General features: G+C 35.8%; 1 protein-coding gene across 3 annotated transcripts in view; it reads right to left on the reverse strand.

Annotated features, from left to right (window-relative positions):
* UNC13C (unc-13 homolog C) overlaps positions 1-12,738 on the reverse strand; it is a 131,673-nt gene that overhangs the window by 46,521 nt on the left and 72,414 nt on the right. For all 3 annotated transcript variants that reach the window (XM_064722627.1, XM_064722628.1, XM_064722626.1), the window contains exons 17-18: positions 8,881-9,014; positions 2,658-2,743 (exon numbers count right to left, since the gene is read on the reverse strand). In XM_064722627.1, coding sequence (XP_064578697.1) covers positions 2,658-2,743; positions 8,881-9,014 — 220 coding nt within the window. The remainder of the gene's footprint in view (positions 1-2,657; positions 2,744-8,880; positions 9,015-12,738) is intronic.

Consider the following 12,738-nt stretch of genomic DNA (forward strand, 5'->3'; position numbering starts at 1 on the left):
ACACACCCCCTGAGCAGATCCAGGAGGGATTCAGCTCTACAGGGAGAGGAGAGAGCCTGAACAGCCATTTTGAACCGCGCTCAGGAAAAAGGGAAAAACAATGGAAAGTGGATGCTCCAATTTTTGCTGTCTTGCTGGTTCCTGAATTTAAACTGATGGGTGTGGCTGGATATATTTGTGAATACAAAAAAGAGGGTAAAACCAGAAACAGGATCTTGGATGAGCTAATCCAATCTTTTTTATCACATGAGGAATCCTTTTGCAAACAATGCTGGACCAGTTCATTGCTTCTTGATTGGATGCAGAAAGGAATCAACTTTGTAGCACAAAAGATGCTGCTTCAGGAGATTAATACTAAATTAGAGTAGGGAAAGATTGCAATCACAGCCCTGGACACTAGGTATGAACAGATGGTAGCCTATGTTAATAACTTGGAAGGCGAGAGTGGCATAGCAGAATGCAATGCATTTTAATGAACTCCATTAAAACCATGAGGACCAACTGTGAACATATTTAAGAGCTTGCTTCTAATCTTATAGAATCTAAAGAAAAAAATATTATTGCCCTCAACAACTGAGTTAAACCCCATTTGCAGAATATCTATTGAAAGAATTCACAATTCAAATCCCAGCAAAGCTGGGTAGAGGATCAGTATACTGATCTATATTTTTTTACTAGATTTATCGAGGTTCCTGCTTAGGAATGAAATCATAGAAGGTGAAATTTTGTATACTTATAATAATTTATACTAATTTCAAAATAATAACTTATACTAATTTCATTTTCCTTTAATTATTATTTATACGCAGGAACTGTTTCACTAATGATTTTGGGGGCAGTTTAGAATTCCTAATGCCAACAATGGCATTTACTCTCCTCAGAAAGTCAGTATCCACAGCAACACAGAAATGAGACCACATTCAGGGGCTGGTCTGGAACATAAAAGTCAAATGCCTTCTACATTTCTCTCTGCAGAATAAGGATTAATATTAACATTAAAATTTATTTTAAAATCCTGATTCAGTCCTAACATTTTATATATTGTACAATTAAGTCTTTCTTATGAGCTTCTTGTTCTATTCTTTACAACCAATAAACAAGCCACGACTTGTTCTGAAGCTGCCTTTTGAGTGATCAGTGTGCTCTAATGAACAAATAGAGTGAGTGATGTTTTGTGGATAATTTCTTTGCAGTGCAGAATGTTTATAGTTCAATGGCTAAAGCCCTGGGTGCTCATGTGGATGGATGTCCATGTGCAGAGTATAACTACACACCCAAGGTCATGAAGTCGTGGCAGTTGGTGACTATTAGAAATCCTCAGTAATCTGTGCTATCGGTAAGGGAATCACAACACTGAGTTACTGAACAGCAGTTTTCTGATAGCTGCTCCTGACTGACAGCCTCTCCAGATAGAAGATTCCCTGATGACACCAGGATTATGCTTTAAGTGAAACCAGTGGCTTTCACATGGCCTTCACATTTCTCAGCTCTTGGAAGCTTTTGCTTTCACTGATCACTCTTAAAGGATGATCTGCCTGACATCCCTTCTCAAACTCGCATTTCTGATTCACTCTGACATGACTACAGAACAGCACTTTGAAACAATAGTTTGAACATCTCATCTCCTACCCACATCTAAGATGTCTCATGTCTTCTGTTGTGTTTGTACATATTTTCATTACCTTCCTTCCTTTTTGCTCTGCTTAGTAAGAAAGTTCCACATTCAAATAACACAATTAACAAAATAAAGTAACACATCAGCAGAGGAACAAAACAGTTCTTCCACCAATAGTCATTCTAGCCACTCATCTTTTCACTTCAATTATCATCATGAAAATCTGCCATGCTATCAAAAGCACCACTGCACTGATATTATCCCATTAGACATTCTGGAGAGAATAATATAGAAGTGTATCTTCAAATATTTGGGTTTTTTAATCCTTTATGCCTGTTGAATTGCATTGTTTTTAAAATTCAACCTCATGTGTTTTTTCTCACCCTTTTTAGACTTACTCTGTAGTTAGTAGCAGACTTGACTAAAGACAATGCCAGTTTCATGCAGGTGTTTTTACTTGGTTTGCTGCAATAACTATATTTTATTGTGTGTTTGAAGCTATTAGTTGGAGACAATCTGCTATATAGCAAAACCCCATATATTTTAACAATGGTTAACCACAATATCTTAAGATATAAAATGAAACTGTATTTGATTCTGCTGGAACTAGAATGAATACATCCTGCCTTTTGAACACAAAAAGATTTAATTGTAAGTGTGTGCTTCCTCCATAATTTCATTCCACAAATGTTCCTTATGGGCAAGTTAGGAAATTTCAGCTAGTGAGAAAAATCGGAATATCTACAATGCTCTCTAGCAAACACATGTGGGTCTCTTTGGACACTGAAGGTTTTTATCAGATCTAAGAAGCAGCATTTCAAATCACAATTCTTTTGTGGGCTTCTTTCACAGATAACTTCATATATTCACAGTGAAATGATTTGATTCCTTATAACCCTTCTTTTTCACTAACTCACAAACATCTTAAACAAGTGCACCAGAAAGCTCTAATCACACAAAGAAATCTCATGCCTGGTATCACTTACAGTGCAAATCAGTCTTGCTGAACTCACTAGCGAAATTAATAGTTTGTTCTAATTACCTTCCAGAGCATATTTCATGTCCTGGGCAAACAGAGTCCACATGATTTCAGCACTGATTTTTCCCATGTTCAGCTCTTGAGGGAACCTGCAATCAATCACATGACATCAGTTCACCTGCTGCTAGGAATGAAGTTACAGCTGCACAACAAAAAGGCAAATATTTCCACAAAATAATTCCCCTAGTATGCACTTACTGTATCTTATGTTCTGTAACAATTATATAAACCATCCAACCTTCAAATAAAAACTTCATTCATATGACTTTTAAATCAAGAAACATTCATCTATCTTGCAGATGATTCCTCAAATTTAGTTAAATCAGATGGCTTAGGAAGAACATGAAACAGTTGGCTCAGATGTTTAGCAGCCACAGGTTTTCCTTAATTCCCTTCTGACAGTGGAAAAGAGTGAGGCTGTCTGTGAAGCTATATTGGTTTATACACTCACAGAATCCAATTCACTCAAGACTTCCACCTTGACGTATGGATAAAATAACAAAGACTATAACAAGTAGTGAAATGCAGATTTAGATTCAAAATTTTAGATTTGGTCTCATGCTTCATGTCATCTTTGAGAAATCCTTTTTAGATACTTTCTGCTGTTATCAGTTAAGTACTTTTACACAAATTATTCATAGATCCCAGTTGCTTCTTATTCAGCACAAAAGAAAATCCTTGATCTTTGAGTTACCATTTTCACTGTTAGCAACTAGCAAAAGCTGGCATTTTAGTGATCAACATTGTGTTTTTGTCACATTTTTGGTCTTAAAAAAAGGGCTGTCCAATGCAGGTGTGGAACTGATATTAATAAGAGCCATTCTCAGGACACAGAGGCAGAGCCAGGCAGGTCAGGCAGATGAAGAGCAGAAAGTAGAACACAGAATCTCCCACTAGGGTAAAGCAGTTGTTTATGGCACAGGGGTGCAGTGAGAGCCACACAAATCACCCACAGTTCACCAGGACATAAAATAAGGGAATGTGTTAATGAGGAAATACACAGAGCTGTGTGGCTTTTGTGTGGAGGTTATTACACTATATACTAGCAGAGAATTGGATACAAAGTATTTTGACCTTTTTGTAAAGCACTAATCAAATTCAGAAAATATTCCATAATAATTTCTGTAAAAATGTAAGAATTTTAAAGGTCTTGTTGACATAGAAAGAATGAGAATTATGTGCAACTTTAAAGTGGTAGCAGTAGGATCTAAGTAATGTATTCATTTTAGAGACCTATTTGACCCTGATCATATCTGCAAAGAAAAAGTACTTAAACAGCTCATTAGCTCTGCCACTCTAATAGGAAGCAGTTGCTAGCTCAGTTCACTGAGCCCTCTTTATGCTAATGACTGCTCAATTAAAGAACTTCATATTAATTCTATTACCACAAAAATAATTTCTGTTCAAAAACTGAAATGCATTTCAACTGTCTTAACTTCTTTACCTCCAATCCACTCTGAGTTCTTTCTTAGCATCAGACTTAAACTTTGATGGTGTGGCTCTGAGGAAATATTTAACAGCTGATTTAATATTGACGCTGTCTTTTGAGCATATTGCAAGGCTGGCCATAAGGCAAGGCTGGGCCTGATAAAAATGCACTTGTTTGATTAGTGATAAATAGATTTGTCCATGCATTTTAACTTGTGAAAGCACACACACACACACACAAACTGCAATTATCAATGTTGATTAAATTAGTTCAACACATCCCACCTGGCTTCAGTTAGGTGAAGTCTAAAATTGGTGCCAGTTTTTATGCCTCTCACTGGTGGGCATTGCACAGCTGCCAGTCATGGGCACAGGGGAACTACCAGGGGTGTCCTTGCAGTTTACTGTATGTGAGAAGTGACAAAGCCAAAGCACAACAGAACCACACAGGACATTCCACATGATAAAGATAGATGGTAACAGAAGCAGCTGTCTTATTAAAGGGAAGGGATAATCAAAGGTCAAATACTAAAGCATCTATATAAGTATGGTATTTTGTATTATTTGTATTTTAACACCTTATTTTTAGTTAAGAAAACTTTTTCAAACTACTTCAAATTTTGATCCATAAGGAGCAAAATATCAGAGAAATTTCTCATGCAAATCTCTACACATTACATTTTCTAATCTTTGTAAAAACCATGTATTTTCACATTTTTCAGTGAAGCAAAAGGACAACCAGCAGAGTTCTGCTTGTGTCAGTCATTTAGCTGGCTCTTGCTACAGTTATAACTGCCCCACAGGCCATAGTTTTCCCAATTTCTATGTCATTCTTGGAACTATATAAAATCTCAGTTTATCCAGAAGAGTTATGTTGCCTGTACATTACCATATCTATGTATTTCCAAAAATACTAAATTGCATATACAAGACAGCCACATATATCTTCACTCTATTGATTTTAATTAAGCAAAAATTTAGTGAAAACAGTTCTCATTGCCTAGTTCTAATGAAGGGCAATATATAAAACCACAGATCAATGGAATGAAAATGAACTCAGCTTAAAAAATAAATGAAAATAATCAATGTATAAGTGAAACATATATAACCCCCAAAGCATTTATCCCAGACAGTACTGCATGTCTCTAGTTCAACCCTAATGCCAGAAAATTCTATCATGACAATTAAAAATGCTTTTTCATAATTTGTGCTGCCAAATCTCCAGTCTGCTACATCTTGAGAACATCAAGGCCTCTGAACCTCAGACGCACTTTCCCAGAAAAGCTCATATTCCATACTTGGTGGCTACAGTCTCATCCAGGTGCTAAATCTCACCAGTCCTAGGAGGTGAATACATTCAGTTTTGTGCTGTGCATGCAGCAGGAAGATAGATCACACCACCTGTGGAGGGCTGGCCATGGCCTCTGCTTCACTAACTCTTAAGACAAAAGTTTTATTTGAGTTTGGAAAAGATATATTCCATTTAAATGTGAGCAAAGAGCTCAGTTATTCTTACATTTTTGTGCTTTACCCTCCATCTATCCAAAGCTTTATTTTTAACACTCCTTTCCCTGAATAAAAAATAATGGGCAAGACAGGTGCTGTATATAGTCCATATAACTAACCTGGTCTGTCAGTGTTACATTGTTACATGAGAAGCTACAGTGGATATGGTGAAAGAATGAGAACAGCTTTGTTCACAGGATAATATTCACAAATTCAATTAAATCAGTGACATTCACATGCTACCACAGAATAAAGTGTAATTCGTAATGAGGAATATCACTGCATCAAGACACAACCACATCAGATACACTTTCTATCATGAAAGAAACATTCTAAAGTTGGCCTGATGTAGCCCAATTCGTGATAGAATGTACTCTGATTTTTTCACTTCCACAATTTTTTTCCACTGGCCTATATTTCATAACTCGCTGACATGCAGGTTACAATTATGCTGTTTCTACAATATAAGTTACTATCCCCAACTTCTCAGAGGTATTAAACATCCTAGCTCCTGCAGCATGAGGAGATCTGCTCCTGCAGATTTCATGTGTTAGTCCTTTCCATACCGTGTGGAACACAATGTGATCACAGAGAAAACAGATCCTAACACTGCAAGGATCTGAGGAGCAGTAAAGAACAAATTTAAAAGTCCCATTAGAACTGTCTTGTTTCTTAAACTTATACTACAGTGACAACTGGACTTTTCTGAGTATATGTGCAAAAAAAAAAAAGGCAGGGGCTCAAAGTTTAGATCTTGCTTTCAAAACACAGAAGCATATTCAACTTGAAGGTTTTGTCCTTGATTTGATGTTCCTTTTATTAGAATAGATATTTTATTTTGATAGAAATTTCTCCTGCCTCACTGGATATCTAGAAGTGCCAGGAAGATCTGGATTTGCCTGTGATTCAGGTTTCTAACACAATTTACATTGTTTAACTACTAGAATGAAGATTTTATAACTTAAATAAATACCAGACCATGTTTTTCCCTCAAACTTGTCAAGTTTCTCATGTCATGTAAGAACTGCATGTTGCCCCCACACTCCCACTGGCTGGTCTGGTGTGTTCTGTCAGCGGCTGCAGTGTTGCTGAGGCCATCATGTCATGTTTCATCTGGATTCATAACCTGATACAGTTCAAACTACTCCATCACAGTGTAATTTCTGCCTCTAAGGTGGATATAAAAATAGGGTTTCCAAAACTGGCTGAGGAATAGAATTCTGAGCAATATTATACAATTGTGAAAACTTTTATCAGAATGCTCTCCTGGGGATCTTCAGTTACCTCATTTCTAAAATAGGATTCAAATGGATGCAGGCCTGAATACTCTACTGAGACACTGCATAGCCATATATTTCTAATAAGGAGTAATATTTTTGCAGGATTCTTGTTTATTCAAGTTATATTTCCCATTCATCTATTTTAACCCATTTCCTTTTCTGGGGTAAACAGGGGGAAAGAGACTGCCTTACTGTCTCAACAGTTTTTACATGCTGCTTTTGTGTTAGGAGAAGCTTTTCTTTAAAAAAAAATATATCCAAAGCAACTCTGAACAGTTTTTCAAGTTTTTTCCACCTAGAGCCTCTTCATCTTTTACTTCTGATGTCTCTACTTCTAAAAGAAATGTTATTCCCTATGTTCACTCTTTCACTTACAAAACAACAGCAAAAACCAGGGAGAAGTCAGAGACACAAGCTCTCTCCCTTAATCTGTCCCAATTCCGTCCACTCCTGATTCTCTCTTCACATTCTTACACAATCATTCATCTGTACTTCAGGGAACCTACTAATCCCCTTAGAGGAACTCTGTTCTTTATGCCTTTACTTTCTCCCTCAAATTTGTATAAAAATAGAGCTAGAACAATGTTTAGGATACTTAACCCACAATTACACTTGTTTAATTTCAATGAAGAGACTGAAATGAATCACATACATGTTTTTGTCTCAATTATATATTTTACTGTATTATTTGTATAGCCTGTCTGACAAAAGGTTGAGCTTTCATTAATGGAGAAACTTGGCACTATGACATAAAAATGGAGTAAACAGGAAGTGTTTTCTTTCCTCTATAGGGTAAGAGCTTATTCCTTAATAGGGTCAGTGCAACAAATAATTAACAAAGAAATGTTTATTATACAGTACTGAAGTGATATTTAATTTATTTCAACAAAGGAAGGAGTCAGAAGTCAATGACTTTCAAAGTCTTTCAGCTTCTGGTTATCACCAGGAGGTTTCTTTGCCACTTTTCCTGTGGGGCCATAAATAGAATAGTACCTTTTATCAACAGACAAGCACATCTCAATGTATAGAGTGCCTTTTAGTATCTACCCTATTTTGGCTGAAAAAACCAGATTGTTCCTGCTCCCCTTCAGAGCATTCAATTAAATGCAATTGCAGAAACCTCTATTAATTGTTTAGTCATAATACAGATGTAGGTTTCAATGTTAACTTTTGCAGAAGTCATCACAGCCAGACTATGCCCAGATTTTCTGCAATCTCTCTGTAAAATGGCTCCAAGGAGCTAAAAAATTTCCCCAGGGCTTCATCACGTCACATTTCAATTGGTTCCAGGCCCATTTCTCCAGCTGTAATATGTGAAACATGTTCCTTTGCACTCTTTCTAAATATTTCATGTTCAAAGCCTAGCACTGCCTTCTTTTCCTGCGTTTATCAATTGTTTCTCTGTTTTCTACTCATGTATCAACCTTAAATTATTTCATTTGTCTTGCTTATTGATTGTACCTCTCTCATCTGCTACATCTTCAATTCTGAGAAGTGAAATTCCATTTCTGGGATACTGCTCTCCACTTCATACATTTTCAAGTCAGTCTGGCCAGCCAATTATAAATTCAGATAGGGTCTTTTTGTGAAGTTCATTTTTTTTTTTTTACAATTACATGCCTGGAAACCATACCTAAATGAGTTTCAGCAAGATTTGAACACCATGTGTGCCATGATGCTCCCATACCATCAATATCATCACACTGAAAATGCCTTGCACTGAAATGTCACTGACATTTCCCTTCTATCCATTTATATCTCATGTAGCATAGTTTGCTACCTAAAGTTTTGAGATGACTCATATATCACCAGTCCTTAATGTTCCTAAACCAAAAGATTTTCTTTCCATTATCAGAGCACTAAGTTTTTATCAATCTATGTCAATACAATATTCTGTATAAAAATCTCTACCTAGAATCCATTTAAAATATAACTTCTAATTCAGGTGTATTTCTTATACTTATTTTAATAAATCCATGATTCTTAATTTTTTTGGGAAAGTAATTACTTACTGGTTTAAGATTGGTGTATATGCTGTTTTATCTTCATCTATAATGGTGACCATCAGAGTAATCAGCTGTGCCCAGAAATCCAAATTCTTTGTTGTTGGTCCCTGTTCTTCTTTAGGAACTTCTTGCTTCTTACTCTGTTAAAACAAGATTGAATATATTTTTATTAGAGAAAATACTATGGGAGTCCCACCTATAGATCATTCCTTGGTTGTGAAGAGTGACATATTAAGAATCTTCAGAAATTTTGGACCAAGACTGGCTAACTAACAGAGCAGAACATATGAAAAACTGTACTTGGCTGTGCACAAATATTAAGAACCATAGTGCAAAGATTGTCATGTCAGCAAAGGAGATCAATAGAGACTTGGTTTTTACTGCATGCTCACGCTGTAATTAGATACATTATTAAATTCTTTGCTGTGCTGAGACTCAGCACAGGTAGAATTGCCTGTTGAGGCAGAACTTTTATACCCAACACAATAAAGACTCAAAAAAATCAGTGCTGAGGAGTATTTAATGTTTTGTTTTGAATTATATGCTGAAGGTATTCAGCCTAGCAGCTGCTTCTGATGTATGGTCTAAATGAAGAAGCAGTTGAATTTCCCTTTATGTTATTGAGAATTTTATATTCTTTAATTTTACTACAATATGCATTTACAGACAGACTTTGTCTCTACAATTTTTATTTATTAATTCTTAACCTAAAATTTCCTAAAATTTTAGTCCTAAAATACTAAACAAGTATTTTGCATTCCTTTGCTTGGCAGAGGGATCAGATTCCTCATCAATGTCCAATAAATAACTTCATTGTAGGGACCCAAATATGAACAGAAATATTTTAATTCTGTATGGCCACATACATGAATAATTTCTGCCACACAGAGCTATGTCTGCACAGGCTCGATCTACACGTGCTCTTCTACACTGCTGTGTGAGATTGAAAGGGGTCTCAGCTAGTAAGACAGAAAATAAACATGCCTGTACTCCTGCAAGTTTAAACACATATTCCCTGTACTTCTCATTCCTAGTCCAACTATGACCACTTCAATGGACCTGGTATCTTTTTGAATATGCCTAACACTATACATGTGTCACAGTGAATTAATTAAATGTTAATTTAACCCCATTGACTTTTATGTATGAACAGCATTTAGAATGGCAGAAAGGGAATTTCAACAACACCTATTTGAAACTGTTTTTGTGGCCACTGTGGAATATTTTAGACATGTATCATTAATCACACTGCTGCATACTCAGATGATCTACAAAGGGTACCACCTCAGTGTATAAAGCAACAGAAATAAAGCTCAGAAGGAGGTCAAAGGATGGTGGGTCTGGTGTCATCAACAATTAACAACTGTGCATGCAAATGAGAGAGCTTTGCAAAACAGAAATGAACATTAGAGCATTAATGTCACTCATAAGAGCATTTCCTGGTATACATTAGATTTTTAATAAAAAGGCCTTGTTTCTACATCAAAGATGTAGGTCTCATAGACCATTTTTTTTCTCAGAAGCTTGTTAAATCAAACCAACTGAAAGGCAGCTGGAGAAGACAAAGCCACCTCATATGTAGCTCAGCATCTTATCCAAGAACTGTATTTCTCAGCAAGTGAAGTAGCTGAGACAGCTTTTCATGGCTGCGAATGTGAATCACAGAATGCAAAATTCAGTTCTTTAACAGAGATAACAAAAAGTATTACATTTACAATGTAATAGTTGCACAAGGAGGTCCTTTCTACCATAATTCTCTGGAAAAGAAATCTCTTTAAAATCTGTATGACCTTTACAAAAGTCCCAGAGAAGGTATTTTTAAAATAGTTTCACATTACAGATGTAGTTTTATGTCCTGAAGAGAAAGTGCATACTCAGCCCATCCCTAGTTGTTATTTCCATTCTTTATCCTAAAATCTACTTAGTGTGTTAGACATGCTCATAATCATTCAAGCTCTTTTTACCTCATTATTGTCAGCACTATTATTTGCTTTATGTTCAGCAGATGCCTTTGTAGAAGCATTATAGAATTATGGAATACTCTGAGTTGGAAGGGGCCCACAAGGACCAGAGTCCAGCCCTTGGATTCCTGCACAGGGCAATGTCCAAAACCACACTGTGTGTTTGACAGTGCTACCCCTGCTCTGGCTTGGTGCAGTGCTGTTAGAATGAGGTAAAACAGTGGTGGAAATTTGATTGCAATTTAGATTTTTTTTTTCACTCTCATTGCACCCATTTGGAAGAAACTGTCAGTGTAAAAGCATCAACTAAATAGCTGATATACCTAATTAGTGCCACACTGGAACAAATACAGTGAAAAGTTACAGGAGATCCTAAATACTGCTTATTATTGTAGAGGATGATAACAATGAGAATTTTTTAAAAATATAACTAAAAATTTCAAGAGTAACATAAATTCTTAAAATAGGAAGATGACAAAATCATTAATTAAACTGATGCTATTAATGGTTCTTAATTTTAAAATAAATGAGTTGCTGAAGTTTCCTGTCTTCTGTTTTTGTTTGATACAGCACTGAATAAGCTCAAATCACAGACTGCTCATCCAGTAACCAAGAGACCTTTCCAAATACTGAGATGAATGAAAGTTTGCCAATTAGCAGAATCACTTTCTTTTCCATGAGCTTTTTCACATAGGAAAGGTTATTTAAAATACCTTGACCTCCTGTAGCATCACTTTGGATGGTAATGCTGCCCACATGCACAGAATCATGAAATGCCACAAGATATTCTCTGCTTAAAAGCTCAATGAGTGACTGGCCAAAGGCACAACAATGATATTCCTAAGGGACTTCTGCTGGCAGATCAAACAAGCAATAAGAGCAGAAAAGACAGGTTTTTATACTCTCATATTAATTGACTTGGGTGCTTCTTGTCTTTATGATCACCCTACAGTGGCAGCAAACAACTTACAATAAAAGTCATATTATTCACTTAAGATTCACAAATACACTAAGTACTGGAGATTCTCTGTGGGGTTTTAAATGCAACATCCAAACTAGGTGATAACTCTTTGTTTTTTGCGACAGAAGACATCAAAATCAGAAAGATGAACTATGTAAAAACAGTTTTTCATAGGATATGAATTGAAATAAATTATTTGCATGGAATCATGTTTTTCTCAATTCCCTTTTAATGTCAATTTCCTAGTCACCAAATTCATATTCAAGCAATGGATTATGCAGTACAGAGCCTCCAAAATCATTACTGGTGTTTTGATACTCTCTTAAAGAGAAAAATAAAATGTAGAGGGAGTTTTCTGAGTTTAATGGAAAAAAAAAAAGGGCTAAACTGTTGACAAACAAACATTTTGTACTCTAGAAAAGTGGCTGAGACTGGAGAAAGCAATCTCAGACCCAGTGTGAAGCAAGATTAAAATCTACATCTCTATTACCCTGAGACAAATCTGTAAAGCCTAGTCTAAGAAACATAGGGCTTTCAACTTCTCCCATCACTGATTTTACCAGATCGTAGGATGAATGTCTGGTTTAATTTTCTTTGCTTTTATTTTGTTATGTTCTGTGCAATCAATATCCATTATTATCTGTGTGACTTTGATAAATTGAATCCTATGATATCAGAAAGTTATGTATTGCTGTCTCCTGCAAGCCCCAAGCTAGGTTTCAGAATACAAAATTTTCTATATAAATAATGATACAGTGGAAATTCAATGGAAACTAACACAGTAGCCTTGATCAGCACAAGGCTGCAGAGGGCAGTTTTACAGATCAGTCATGGACAATGAAATATTAATTTTAACAATTCTTCCATATTTTAAACTGCATATTTATTACTTACATTACATATAATATTAGTTGATGTAGAACCACCAGCAAATATACAATA

This window comes from Zonotrichia leucophrys, chromosome 10 (genome assembly GCF_028769735.1).
Source record: "Zonotrichia leucophrys gambelii isolate GWCS_2022_RI chromosome 10, RI_Zleu_2.0, whole genome shotgun sequence".
In the NCBI taxonomy this organism is placed as follows: Eukaryota; Metazoa; Chordata; class Aves; order Passeriformes; family Passerellidae; genus Zonotrichia; species Zonotrichia leucophrys.